Here is a 15750-nt window from a genome sequence, read left to right as displayed (position 1 = left end):
TGGTTTATTCCTAAATTAATTGTTTTAATTCTTTGGGAGTTTTTATATTGACCTTACTTAAGATAGACATAGCCATCCAGTTTTCTCTCTCTTTCTTTCTTTTCTTTCTTTCTTTCTTTCTTTCTTTCTTTCTTTCTTTCTTTCTTTCTTTCTTTCTTTCTTTCTTTCTTTCTTTCTTTTTTGACAGGCAGAGTGGACAGTGAGAGTGGACAGTGAGAGAGAGAGACAGAGAGAAAGGTCTTCCTTTTTTGCTGTTGGTTCACCCTCCAATGGCCGCCACGGCCAGCGCGCTGCGACCAGCGCACCATGCTGATCCGATGGCAGGAGCCAGGTACTTATCCTGGTCTCCCATGGGTGCAGGGCCCAAGGACTTGGGCCATCCTCCACTGCACTCCCGGGCCACCGCAGAGAGCTGGCTTGGAAGAGGGGCAACCGGGACAGAATCCGGCGCCCCGACCGGGACTAGAACCCAGTGTGCTGGCGCTGCAAGGTGGAGGATTAGCCTAGTGAGCCGCACCGCCGGCACCAGTTTTCTATGTGTTGTAAGAAAAGGATATGTCTCAAAATCTCCAGATTTTTAAGTACCCATTTTTAAAGTTTTATTTTAGGAGACATATAACATAACAAATGAAGTTATTTGGAGTATTGCCAAATCAAAATAATTATATAACTCTACTCACTTTCACTTCATTGTTTCTTTGGCACAGGGTCAGTGGTGTCATGGGTTAGAGCTGATGGAAGATGGTAAGGAACCTAATGTTAAGTATGGAAAGACAAAATGTAATTCTATGATTTCCAGAAGAGTAGCATTAAAGCATTTGGTGGGCATTCAAAAACTGGAAACCAAGAAACACACTTGGTACTTTAAGATAGCCATGCTATTATTTAAACATGGATAAATGTATGATCTCCATCAGAGTTTAAGATTTTGACATAAGTTGGCAATTTGATTTTCATTCATTCTTGTTTATAGATATTATTGAGGGATAAGTATCCTCAATGTTCAATGTTCAAGTTACATTGATAGATATTTCTTCAATTAATATGAATTAAATGTTATTATATATCAAGACTCAAAGATTTTTAAGAAGAAAATCATCTAAAGTCTATTTTAGTTTTAACCTTTTTAAAGGCTATTCCTTTAACCTAAGTAAAACTCTGAGTTCTTTTGCATTTTGTTTTGAATTTGACCACTGTTGGGTGCCACCAATTCTATTTATAATGAAATATTTTCAAATGTTGGGGGACTTTGAATCTTCCATGATTCTGAGATAAAATGTAAATTCTTGTAAATGTCATGGTCTATTTGAGTTTAGCCATGATTCATGATATTTCCTGGCATAAAAGTCACTTTTATTATCTAGAAATGTTAGTGCTGATATAGAATATAATACTCCAGAAAATGAAGAAATGGCTAAATATGAGTGAATCTGTGAGCTCTTCCAAAAAATCAGTATTTCAGAATCTCTATTTCATTGATAATTAGTTCACATACAGACTATGGACATATAATAGTTTCCAAAGGAACTATACATTAATGTGTATTTACTGGTAAAACTTGTTCTTTTAATCACATGTGCTTACTGTAATAGCCCTTCTAATGCAGTATCTCTATGGTGACGTGATTCTAACTTCACAAACAGTACCTACATCCAGGCTGTGGCACTCTCTTGGCACTGAAAGGAGACCTCAATTTTGCCATGTTACAAGCATTCAATGAAGATGAAGGTCACCATCAAATATGGCACTCACAGAATTCTGTACAGGCTGCTTGCCTTTACCAAGCAGTGCCTTCTGATTGCTGGCTTCTGCCTATGGGTCCTATGCTGACCCCAATGGCTAAAGTGTCTGAGGTTCTAAACTCAAAATCACACAAAACAATGGCATCTTGAAAAGTGAATACGTATGTATTACATAGTAACTATCTCTTTGATAACCATTATTTTTCTGAGAATAAAAATCTAATTTCATTGACAGATAACCAAGAATTACTGAGTTCTCTTAGCTATCCCTTATCTGAGATTCTTGGGGTCAGAAGTCTTTCTGATTTTGGAATTTTTTGAATTCTGGGATATTTACACACCCATGAGATATTTTTGGCATGAGTTCCAAGTCTATACACAAGATTCATTTATATTTCACATATACTTTTTATACATAGTTGAAAGGTAATTTTATACAGTACTTGCACATTTAGTGTACTTGTGTTTTAACTATGACTTGGAACACAAGATCAGGTGTGGAATTTTCTACATGTGGCTTTATCTTAGCACTCAACAAGTTTCAAATTTTGGAGCATTTCAGATTTCAGATTTTTAGATTAGGGATGCTCAACCTATATCAATTGTTATGTAGATAAATCCAAATTATATTCTGTAAGTTTTCTTACACTTTCTTTACTTTGGATACAAAGATATATATATTTCTTTAAAAAGAAAGGACTAAGAATGCTTCCCTAAATCCCAACTCTGTATACATATGAAAAGTCTTCAAGAAGTTCACAGAAAATTTGCATTGTGAAAAAACTATATATATTTTTAATTTTTTAAAAATGAACTTATTTTTTGGCTCCATTTTTCCATGAACATTTTGAAGCTGCCTTGTGTATGTATTTAGGTTGGGGTGTTAGAATGCTGTAGACACTTTTAGTTGTGAACCTTGAAAAAACTAAATTTGATCAAAGAATTCGAGAAAGACAGACTTCTGTCCCCATTAATATTAAAATGGAAAAACAAAAGATAAGACATGGTTCAATGTGAGGCCTGTCTCATTTTAGGCAAGTCTGCTTTGTCAAAGATAATGGGATTTTTTTTTAAATGTCTCCTCATTTAACCTTTAGTTGTAGTTTCTGGAGAAAGCATCGGGTGCACTCTCAGATTTACTCAGTAGCATATTCCAAGAGACCTTGAGACGCTCATGACAGAGGCACAGCCTCTCCTACCAACTCCTAGTCCTCTGAGGTCTGTGTCTCTCCCATGACTGTCTTGTTTTGGACCCTAGAGTTGGTACCAGGACCGACAGAATTGTCATGGCTGTCCAATTTCTCTGTCTAAGGTGCTCCAGTGACTTCCTTCCACAAGTCACAGGGTAATCAACCACTTTTGGAACCACTGTTTTTCGAGCTGGAGCACAGTTTGGCATTGGGAGAGTGGCAGGGCTCACCAGTTAAGAGGAGGAAATGCCAGATGATGGTTAGCATGGAAAGGTTACTGACACTAGACTGAAAGCTTTTTGGCTTTGATGAAGATATGGAAGATGAAATAGGAGATATGGTGAAGAAAAAGAAATTTCCTCTTACAAGCTGTGAGTTCAGAGATTATATATCTTATTTATATTTATTTTCTTCACAATGTCTCAAGCACAATGTCCACATCTAAAAAGGGTTCAATACCTGACTACTGAATGAGACGATGATGGCTAAAATCGCAGACAAAAAAATCTGCCTTGAACAGTCCAATTTTAAATCGTGTCGCTGGTTGGATGAATTTAGATATGAGTATTTTAGTCAGTGGAAGTCCCATTTTAATTTTACTTGTACAGATTAGAATAGCTTTTCTTATGCTCCCTCATTTTTAAATAAGTTTGTGATTTTTTTCTTTGGTTACATGAGAATAAATTAATCTTTAAGGTCATAAAGGAAAAGTTTAAACAAAGCTCCCAAATTGCATGTCCTTTCTTCTACCCTGATTCATTAGTGGATAAGGTTTGTTGGCCTTCTCTGAGAATTACTTCCTCCAGTCTGAAAGTCCTTTACGAACTTCCTTCACCTCATCCTTTGGGCACAGAGTACATTGATGCTGTAAATATAATAAAAGGAGAGTCAAAGTCTTCCAATTTTGCTTTTGGAATAACTGAGTTGGAGCAATTGCAATTTTGGCCTAATCAGATTATCATAGCTCAGCTAAAATAAATCACTTCATTAATTACAATGGCCTTTGTATCAGTTAATTTACACCTAATTTTTTTTTTTTTCAGCCTCTTCTGCCCTCTTCTCCATCTTTGGATCAGTTCAAAGACCCTTCTAATTTTGACAGATTCTAATTTCTCTTTTGGGACCCCATTACAAACAGCACATTGTCCGGGATCCGTCTTCAGTGTCAGGAGGTGAGTGCTTTTTTTAATAGCACCTCCATCCCCATGCTCTAGCCAGTATCAGAATCTTAGTTTTATCTCCTTTTCCCTTTGCTAGACTATGATCCAATTATTTTTTGTATCCCACAGTAACATGATAGTTAGACATATAAGATTTGAATGCATTCATGGGGAAATAAATGGATTACCATTGTTTGCAGCATAAGTAGTACTAACCCTAAGGCAGTTGTTCTAAACAGTAATAGAAATTCAAAGAAGGCCATATTTAGTAGCCTTGAGAATGTTTTTCTCATCAAGGACATTGCTCTTTTTGATCTTCATCAGACACAAAAATCAAATAAATATTGATGTGGAAGGGGTGGGAATAGATTAAAAAAAACAAAGGCCGAATTTGAAAAGTAATAAAGTCCCTTCACAGAAAGAGATCTGGAATACAGTTTTAAGACACTATGCACTAAAGGCAAAATGAATGGGACATACTTTACTAAAAAAAAAAATTAAGAAAAGTACCCTGGAGATATCATCAAAATGAAAATATCTGAAGTTTCTTTATGAGAGAATAATATTCCCCAAAGTCATTTCATTCTCATAATGATAATACACTTTTCCTACGATATAGGCAATGTTTTGGCACATAGTTTTCCATTCTGTTCTCAAATTGGACTTGTACATTTTATTACATTTTAAAGCAGTGCTGTCAATATAAATATAAGAGCCTCATAATTTAAAATTTTCTGATAGTCATTTGTAAAAATGTGAAAAGAAACAAGTGAAATTAATTGTAATATTATATTTTAACTCAATATATCCAAAATATTATTGCTTCAACATGTGATCTATACAAAAATTATTAATGTAATTAATTTACACCAAAAATTTCTTGGATTAGATCGTCTGACTCTAGTGTGTATTTTATGCTTACAACACATCTCAGTTTGGAGTTGCCACAAATGCTCCACGGCCCCGTGTGGCTGCAGGACACCAAATTGGACGGCACAGGCCTAGAGCAGCTTTTTTCCTCAAAGATGTGATTATTCACTTACTTTTTCTTTAGCTCTTTCATCAATGCACACTTGTTCATGCACTGTTTACGTGTTATTCTTAAGACAGCATGAACTTGAGCTTCTATGAAGTGCTTGACTTACTCTTTCTCTGCACATTCTTTGTTCAGAATTAATAATTATGTGAAACAGCCAGGACAACTCTGAGGGGTCCACCAATTTCTGAGTTCAGGTTATCTGGCCAGCTTTTCTGCCTGGTTCAATTTGTTCGGTGTACTACAGATGACTTCAAGGGAGTATGTTTGATTAAATCCCTCTAAAAGTTGAAGAATGTACCATGATATTCACATAATACAGAAATGCTGGAAAAAGACTAACCTGTACTTATAATCTATGAGTGAACAGTTATTAAATAAGGGAAGGGCTCAATGTTTCAGAGATTTTTCCTCTATTTTATCTTTTATCATTTTCCCAAAGACACTACTGAGAGAGCAGCAATTAGCTTCAAACGTATCTGGACTCTATGGCCTGAGCAGCTGGCATCAACATACCCATGATGAAGATGAGCATTATGTAGTACCGTGTCATAAGGGCCTTTACAGGAGACACTGGACATACACTAATACACTCACACAGGAGAACGAGTAGGAATGTGGTATGGTACATGGACCAGATACTGTGGTTGTCATGGGAAGTACTCACTTTTTCAGATCATTCTGCTTCTTTTTGGCTTGTGCACGCCACTGGTGCATAGCAGGGAAGAAGCCACTTGTGTATAGTGGAAAAAGTTTATCAACTAATAAAACTGCATTTGACTGACAAATAATTGTATCACAATTGTCATTGAATTTTGTAAAATGACCAACACAATAGGTGCATTACATTTTATGAATCTGCTCACTGATTCATAAACTGGCCAGTATGCAACAAGAATATGATGCATCAAAGAAAGGATTATCTAATCTTCATGCAGTATTGTAACTAGTATTTCAAAACAGTTAATGCGACATTAGACAGGGATTAAAGTAGGAACTTGGTACACACAAATGCTCTGAATGTGAGAAAATGGTAATATCACAACTTCTTTTCTGAATTAAAAGATGAAAAATATCATTTTGCCTTAAATTTTAAATTCAAGCATAGATTTTCGTGGTTAATTTTGATATTTGAAATGGTTTACTTCAATGTATGTAGCAATGCATGGTTTTGAGGAAAATGAATTTTCAGACTGGAGCCTGTCCTAAATTGTAATATCCTGAGATGATAATGTTGGAGCACAACTGTGCCAACTGTAAATTCGGAAGGGACTTCTAAATGATGTATATGGCTATGTGGGGAGCTCAGAGCTCCAAGCAGTTCTCACCTCCCTTAGCATTCACCTGAGGGAGTGTGGACTGAATATTCTGCATGTGAGATTCTGCGAAGGTCTAACTCTGATAGGCAGAAGGTCAGTGTAAAACTGTGTATGTTTTACTGTGTAAACTGCATAAAGAATGGAGCATTTGGTAAATATCAAGCAAAAATTTGTCATTGGGAAGCAGCATCTCTTCTTTATGCATTAAAAAACCCAACAATATAAAATTTATCTCAAAGTTCTGGGAATCCATAATAACTTAAAAATTATTCAATTTGATATTATATGTTATAATTGTTGTTACTTATAACATAGTATTTAGAATAAAATAAAACCACACATGTTGGCAGCAGCTGGGGATGAGATTTGCTGATATTCTAAAAATAAGTTGCTATAATTTAGCTTTTGATATAAATGCCTTTCATGAGGACTGTAAATGGACATTTTTCTAATTCTAGCTGTGTTCATATAATTGGGACTGAATCGCTGCATTTACTATTGCATTATGGAAAAATGAAATGTTTAAAATAACAATCTAATCTAAATTATAAGATAAATGCAAGTAAAATATTTTCCATTTAAGAATTTAAAACTGGTAGTTCCACAGAGTGGTGATGAGTATATTATACATATTTATGTAGATTTTACAGGGTGTTTCAGAAGTCCCTGAGGACATACAGGAGTCACAGTCTCAGTGTGTCTTTGCATACAAGTGCAAATTTTTTTCTATATTTGTTACAATAAATGCTGAAAATGGCCTTTATGTGCTTGTAATAGCGATGATATTTTTGTTGTCAAGGTCACTAAGTATGAGAGAGGTCAAAATGCCATTTTCTGCATGAGGATCAGGGACTTCTGGCTCATCCCTGTAAATTAGTCATCCCCATAAATATGTATAGACATATATGTAGTATGCATAGTCACAACATAAATATATTTAACATTTAAGAAAATTTAGATACTCTACTGGCAAACTGACATATGTATACAATAAAACTTGGATTTATTCATAGTAATTTGTCTTTTGGATTGTTTCTGTTCAAATGCACCATTAGCTTAATTGTTATTTCTTTCCCAAAGTTGTTAATAAGACTCCTTTATAAAGAAGCAACATCTTTTATTTACAAGTACATGTACACTTTCTTTTTTAACTAAAGTTGAGTAATGGAAATTAATATCCAAATAAGTAACTAAATGAATTTTCTCTCTTTTTTTTTTAGCAATTTTGGTTTTCATTTATATTTGTATAATCATTTCATTAACACTATCTTTTAAAAAATTGGTTCCAGTTAGTTTTTTTCTAGTTAAAATTCACAATGTCTGATATATTAACATATGTCAGCTTCCTACAGGAACCCTATGGGTCTGCCCACCTGTGATGTCATAGTAAGGAGGGGCTTTTCTTCAGCAGACTCCTCCCTCGGTATCTCCTTCATCACCATGGCAACAGCCTTATCTGCCGCCCTAGAGCCTTTTCCCTATAACAGTGAAATCAACAATGACTTGTGTCAGGAGAAATCTTTAACTTATTATTTATTACAAGATATTCTAATGTTTAAAGAGCAATCCAACATAAATGAAGAAGTAGGCTGCTGCAAGTGAATCTTGAGGCTTTTGGCTGAGGAGAAAACACACAAAATCTGAAAAAAGATTACTTGTGAACTTTTAGTTAGCTTCTTTTTCATCTTTACGGCTGACAAATTAATTTTAACATAGTATTTTATATGTATAATATGTTTGAAGGCAATTAACATGACATGAACATACTTTTTATGAATATCAATTTAAAAACACTATGGGTGGTCTGTTATATTCTTTTACAAATGATTACTATGTAAATAATTCCTAACTTTTTTGAATGGCAGTGAGGAGTTTGGGATAGGCACAGCGGGTTTTTGCTGGGAGTCTTTGTTGTTTTGAGTGGATTGGGCATAAAAGAATAAAAATGTCCTTAAATCTCTAAAAATTTTTCAATTGCTTGACATATCAAGTATTCACCCTGCTTGTTTTGTGGAGAGATCACAGCTTTGGTGAAAAAGGTGTGCAACTCTCACTGTTTTGGAGATTAAGGAATTTTAATAGAATTGTAGAATTATCTTTAATTGGAGCACCTCATAAATCCAGATGTAAGTAAAGGATGATCAATATTGCTACACTGAGATATTATATATATAATAAATATGAATTATATATATATAATTTCAAGCCAAATTTTAAATATACCATTTATTTGAAATGCTATAAACCCATAAACTACATTGAGATATTTTTTGTATGCACATCTATGTGCATTGTGCATGTGTGTATGTGTATATGTGTTCCTCCATCATCTCATCCAATCTGAATTATAAATTCATCCAATCTGAATCATGGATTGTAAAGCAGTACATTGGCTCTCTGTCTTTTGAGTTCACTAGATTTTTAAATTTGGGTAGATATAGCATAATGGGAAAAACAAAAACAAAATATCACCTTCCCAATCCAACTAGAAATATCTCATTCTATGTAAAAATTAAATCATCTTTTAAATTCTTTAAAAAACAAAAAAATCCTTCCATCTTCTTAGGTCTCTGGGTAGTGTCTCTATAGAACAATAATTTTATTCTAAGAGGACAAATGAGTATTTGCCTTGTAAATCTACTTAAAACACACATGTAGCATACAGAGAAATTTAGGCAAAGAGACAAAAATGAGCACGTGGGGAATCTCTTTGTCTGAAAAGGAAATTAATAGATGGGGTCAAAATTAATTACAGAGCCTAATGAATACTGAGTTTCCTTGCAATAAAAAAGGATAACATTGCATCATTAGTTTGGGCTTTCCCAGGGCTTTTATTCTTTAGAAAATAGGGTTACCTTGTCCATTTTCTCAGGTGTTAACTTTCTAAAATGTAGTCAGTGGCAGCTTTTACTTATCAGAACATAGAAAAATTTTCCATACAGTTAATAGATTTTAAAATTTGTGAATGTTTTACAATGCTGAAAGTTTGTTTCTTTGCGTTCTTTAGATTTTAAACTAGCATGCTAAATGATTATGTGCTATTTCCAAGAAATGAAATACTGGAGATTTCTTCACTAGGTCTATCAGGTAGTGATTTCTATATGTACTTTGTGAAGTTTACATGGTCACACTGCTTGAAATAGCTGTCTTCTTAAAAAACAAAGGGAAATTAATTATTCCTTGCATAAAAAGCGGGGATGCATAATGATGCTGGTTTTTTTTTTTTAATATAGCAAGTGGACTTCCTAAAATATGGATGCATACAACTTGAATCCTTAGAGAAAAAGATTTGCTATGGTACTGTTAAACTGCTTAGCATCTTATCAAAAAATTTTTTTTGGATAAAACATTATACGTTATAAGATCAGTACACCTTTAAAATCTATACTCATTTATAGGCTAAATATGGTTTGTAATAAATATTCTTGCAGCTTATTTTTTTCAAAAGAGCAAAATCATTTGTGAGGAATTCTTTCCATGCTCCAAGTGGCTCTAATAATATAGCAATAAACAAAGTGGCATGCTTATATTCAAATTCCTACTATATTTAAAAGAACAAACCTAATGTTAAATATATAATTAAAATTAATTCAAACTCTTATTTTTTTGGGCTAAGAAGAAAATGTTAATTGATAAGCATCTCAAAAAAATTCAGGCCAAATTTTCAATATATCATTTATTTGAAATGCTACCAATCCATAAACTACATAGAGATATATATTTTTTACAGGTGCAACTATAATAGCTAGAATTAGCAACGGACATGCCATTTCACTAAAACAGAAACAAAAACAAAATAAAAATTAGTCCTTTCATGCTGAACTCTAGAACAAAGCAGTGGTCAGCTAGAAAGGATGTATAATAAACACATGCGGTGCTTTTTATTTCTTGCAGAAAAACCCACCAAAGCCAGGGTCAGGTCACTTTTTTGAAGACAGTGCCACTTTTTCTTCAAGGTTACACCTACTACCTGAAAAGAGTCATGACACCCATGTTAGTGCCCGCTAGCAACTTCTTTCTTTACAGCCTTTTGGCTTTGAGATAATACCCCATGAGCCTCACCGTTTCACAAGTGTAGTACAGGGAACAAAAAGGAAGGTCTGCCACAATGACGTCTCCATGGTTCCAGGCAGCACCTCTGAAACCACCGCCAGATCAAGTGAACACACTCACATATCACATTGTCACCTCTACCCGGTATCTTCTAATCACTTTTTTTTTTTTTTTTAAATCCTGGTCCATTTATCTTCTGGGATAGAATTCAGTACCTGGCTGTTAACTGATTCAGCAATTCATGAGACTACAATTTTACTTAGCAGAAGTGCAACAGAGCTGAAAGTAATACAACCATGCAGGTTTCTTTCTTCTTTGAAGTCACTGGCTTAAGATATTGTAAGAAATACATATTCAGAATTATTCAGATTCCAAACTCAATGATCTAAATATAACCCCACTAATGGGTCAGTATTGATCTACTATTTCAAACAACATGAAGACAGCAAAAAAAAAAAAAAAATACTCAAGAGTGTAAGTGGTTTATATACTTTTGATTATATTAATTAAACCTATACATTTCTACATCATTCTTAGCAACAACCGAAGAGCAAAACATTAAAGCTTATTATTGCAATATAACATATGCCAGAAATTGTTTCAGCCTATTTATTTTCACATCAATATTCCAATCCCCCACTTCCTTGCTGAATTTCTTGAGGCATTTTTTGCTATTTGAAAAACAGCATCAATATTAGGGGGGAATTTCTATCTGTCTGGTGCATTACTGTATAAAATTTTTTAATATTTTTCTGTTTATCATTTGTTTCCTCATCAATGAAATGCTTAACACAATAGGTTTTTATACAAATAATCTTTGAGAATAACTTTTTCTTAAGTTCTGTTATCAGAGCAGGCATAAGTGATGAATAGGAAGTGTTTTTGTGTTATTAACATTAAATAAGAAAACTCTATTTGTTCACTTGTTTTCTCTTTGTTAACATAGAATGTAGGAAATAGAGAATGACATATTGGACATCACAGGATTCTCTCAGGCTGGTTATCAGGCTGTGGAATCACCGGCTGTCTTCAAATGTGATGCTGGCTCCAGGCTCGCCTCAGAGGGAAGGGAATTAAATTCTTCTGAGAAGCTACCATGTGCTAGGCATGCTGTGAGCTGTTTGATGTAATTTTACTTTTTGATCGTATAATGACTCTGTGTATGCAGATGTTATCTTCCACTGGCAGTGGAGGACACTGAAGCTCAGATTTGGTGCGATTTGCCTGGCACGCCATCGTTATCTGCTTTTCTGCCTTAGTGAGGCTGGAGACTTGAGGGTTTCCTCGCCACCCTCATTGACTGCCTTAAACGTGGGTTGTTTATGACATCACTCCGATTTCCAGAGGCAGCTATTTTTCAGTATAATCACACAGAGTGGCTCTAAGCAAACATTTTTTGAGAAAAGTTTTTTCCTGAGATCTGCAACCATCAGTAAGCACTGCCACTCATAACTTTGCTCATGAACACATTTCTAATAAAATGTTTTTGTCTCTTTTGTCGTCACAGAAAACGAACTTAAGCATTTCATGTATGACAACTTCTTTTTTATTTTATAGGTCTTTTTAGGTTTATATGCTTTAGCATCTGTCTAATTCTCATTAAATGCCATGCCATCATTACTCAGATTTTCCTCAGCTCTATTTTGGTCTCATGAAATACTTAAAGTATGCAATTTCACAGTCACACAAGTCCATTTGTAAGCAATTTCCTACTTGCAGATTTTATTACTACTACCATGGAGTTTGTAATTTAAAAATTATTTCTATACTTAATCTATCAACAATAATCTAGTCTCTTTATTAGATATTGATGGAAGAAATGGAAATATATTAAATGGCTATGAAAGTAGATAGCTCTGCAAACCAAAAACTGTATAACATGACTTTAAAAAGTAATCTTCCTTTTGTCTTAATTACAAAAATTGAAAAACACTGTCAAAATTCAAAAAAATAAGAAAATTCAAAAATCTTGATTTTTTCATGAATTTCCCCCCAAATTTATGTTTATGTTTTATGTTTCATTTTGCAATACTGGTGATTAAGCAGTTTTTAGTATGAATGTTTTAAGGCTAGGCATACTACCACCAAACTCTAAAGTGTCAATCTATCACATATATTCCTTTATATGTACATATATGCAAACAGATATCTTCCCTCTACATAATTTTAGCAATGCTGTTTTAAATGAAATGTTATTCAGTTTTGCATATAAAAATTATGTATCACAAATTCCGTACCCTGGACTTAAGCACCTGTGGGAAACTGGCCACAAAAAGACTAATTTCTGATGGCTGTTCTTGTCTCTCATATGCACAACCAAGATATCTTTCTTTCACTTGGGAAAGTAAATGTCACAGAAAGTGGCGTGTTCTCTTCAAACTCACAACATGGGAAAATGTCAGGGCAATGTTTTAAGTAGCCTCTGATTGCTGGCAATCTCTGCCTACCATCTTGTGTCCTTTTCCTTTTAAGGGTACTCCTGTAGATGTCTTCCAATGTGAACTAGGTAGGGTTCAGGCCAAGCTAGTACCTAGTTCCTTCCTTCCTTCCTTCCTTCCTTCCTTCCTTCCTTCCTTCCTTCCTTCCTTCCTTCCTTCCTTCTTTCACAGGCAGAGTTAGACAGTGAGAGAGAGAGAGAGACAGAGAGAAAGGTCTTCCTTTTTCCATTGGTTCATCCCCCAAGTGGCAGCTACAGCCAGCGCGTTGTGGCTGGCGCGCTGTGCTGATTGAAGCCAGGAGCCAGGTGCTTCTCCTGGTCTCCCATGCGGGTGCAGGGTCCAAGCACCTGGGCCATCCTCCACTGCACTCCCGGGCCACAGCAGAGAGCTGGATTGGAAGAGGAGCAACTGAGACAGAATCTGCCACCCCGACTGGGACTAGAACCCGGGGTGCCGGCACCGCAGGCGGAGGATTATCCTAGTGAGCCGTGGCACTGGCCGCTAGTTCTTTCTTAACTCATTCCCGCTCCCACAGAATGTTTTAAAGTGTTTAAAGTGGTACACCACTCAATTCTTGTTTCTGAGTATCTAAGTGATCTGAAGGAGCACAGACCCAGGTGTAAATGACTGGGAAGAATGGATAGTATCCCCTCTGTTAAGCAGAGATTCATATGTGGAATTCAATGACCTGTTTACAGAGGGAAATTATGTGATTTCTGATTCCTTAATAAGGGAAGTCAAGTTGCAGCCAAGAGATTGGTGCCCATCTATCTAAATTAACAATACAGGGCATTTAAAAGGCAGATTTCAACTTGGCCCTCCACATGCTTCTCTGTTACTATTTTTATTTTTGCAGCGTTGCTTTTCTAGATGACAGGTGCACACTTCTTCAAGCCATCACCTTTGTTAGAAATTTTCTGTGATTAATGAGGATGGCTCAAATTACATTCTACTTTCCAACTCCTGTGATTTCAGTTTGTGTTATGTGCCAATTGGCAATTTTTGGTGCACCCTGCCATGCTGTGAATGGGTGATACGGGAGTGGGTGGGAGAAAGTCATGGAGAGCAATCTCCATGGTGTTTGACTCTCAGTCACCACCCAAGAAAGCCACTGGGATCCCAAACCCACGAAACTACCTTTTGTTGGCCTGGTTGGTGCAAGGTGACATCATGACTTTCGCGGGCCCACTCTGCTGTTCAGAAAAGGAGTCATAATTAATGACCATTTTGATAGAAAGAGAAAAGTAATCAAGACCGCACTTGACATTACACATTAATTACTGCCAAATAGTTATTTTGAAGGGATAGGTTCTGACTTTAAGACAGATTAATATGAAAACATTTTCCTGGGTCCTTGAAAGTACTGTCACCTCTGTGCCTGGTGGGTCAATTGGTCTTTCTTCTCTTGTGTTCTCAAGTCCATGGGGCACACCTGCCACTGCTGTGCTGTCCCTGGAACTCTGTCTCTGTCACCTTAGGTGGGATATTTTGGTGGTGGCTGCTTCCATATGTTGCATTTCCATCATGGCTGCTCTCCCCCAGCAGATCCCTGGGTCTGTGCTGCTCATCTCACTATTTGTTTGTTAAGGATTCAGGGAGTCTTCCCTGTCAGTATTCACAAATCTTATTGGGTGCTCAATTGGCAGCATCTTATAATCCCTAAAGCACCCTGTCACAAACTTAGAGCATCTGGTCCAGAGGCAGAAAGCACTGGTGTGTGTGTGTGTGTGTGTGTGTGTGTGTATCCAGGACTGGTCTTCAGATGTGACCTCTGTGCCAGAGGACAGGCCTCAGCAACTCCTTCCCCTCTGCCTGATGGTTCTTTACTGACCGTCAAGGAGCACTTCTGAGGAAGCTGAGTCATTCCAAGTCTCCATTTTTATGAAAAAAAAAAATCATCTATAATTATTAGAATCGAAGCTTTGTTCCAGAGCATTCTTGCCCATGTTTCCTGATTTACCCAGTGGATCACTTGAGGAATGGAACCATCCAGAATCTGCGAATGAAGAACAAGCTCCTCCCTGGAACCTTGTTTATTAATCTTTTATTTTGTAAAATGTTCATGGGTTATGTCTTATTAATGAGCTGCTTTGGGACAGCACAGATCCTATTTATTTCTGTTGAACCATTTTGCATTATTTCATATATCATAGTTCTCTGTGGCACATGGCAGACACCCAAGTGCACTCATTATGTATATTTATTGGGTATATCTTAAGAATCATCTACGTTACTGATATCACATAATATTGCCAAGATTAATATAAGGTTATTCTGAAGTAAACAAAAGGTTTAATTATACTTTTAAGGGAATGAAATAATTTCAAGCATCTAAGTAAAAATTCATTAAAATCAAGAAAGCATTGCCTGGGAAAGATGCCTAAAATTGGCTCTGAAGGATAGATGAAGACATTCTTTTGATTCACAGTTCCATTTGCTCACAAACAATTTACTATGTGTTTGCTCTTCTGAGAAGACCAAACACTTATTCTCACCATGTCCTAAGTCTTATTTGTCTAGTTTACTTAGCAGTGATCTCATCACAGATGGTCAAGGTAATAGCATGCAGTCCCCATTCATCACAACAAGCTCTGGTTTGGGGAAGTTTTACTATCAGACTGAATTTGATCAGTGTGGCTCTAAACTACTTGCCTCTCTTTATTTTCATTTCAAGGATGAGCTTCTCTATTATGCAGTTGCAAACAACTTTTTCTTTCTAGGGTGGCCTAGCTTAAAAAAATACATACATATATATATATATATGATTTATTTATTTACTTGAGAGGCAGAGTTACAGAGAGAGGGAGAGACA

At 35.7% G+C, this 15750-nt stretch overlaps 1 protein-coding gene across 29 annotated transcripts in view; it reads right to left on the bottom strand.

Moving 5' to 3' along the window:
* Positions 1-15750, bottom strand: part of PEX5L (peroxisomal biogenesis factor 5 like) — a 264996-nt gene that overhangs the window by 85530 nt on the left and 163716 nt on the right. For 12 of the 29 annotated variants that reach the window (XM_051818799.3, XM_051818805.3, XM_070072472.2 and 9 more), the window contains one exon: positions 7821-7925. The exons of 11 other annotated variants lie outside the window; for them this stretch is intronic. In XM_051818799.3, coding sequence (XP_051674759.1) covers positions 7821-7925 — 105 coding nt within the window. Of the gene's footprint in view, positions 1-7820; positions 7926-10351; positions 10418-15750 lie in introns of all 29 variants that reach the window. 6 more of the 29 variants (XM_051818798.3, XM_051818802.3, XM_089332126.1 and 3 more) reach the window with 1 other exon arrangement.

The sequence above is a fragment of the Oryctolagus cuniculus genome, chromosome 4, assembly GCF_051225735.1.
Source record: "Oryctolagus cuniculus isolate XC-2025 breed Fujian yellow rabbit chromosome 4, ASM5122573v1, whole genome shotgun sequence".
NCBI classification, from domain to species: Eukaryota; Metazoa; Chordata; class Mammalia; order Lagomorpha; family Leporidae; genus Oryctolagus; species Oryctolagus cuniculus.
This window is presented reverse-complemented; position numbering and strand designations above follow the sequence as displayed.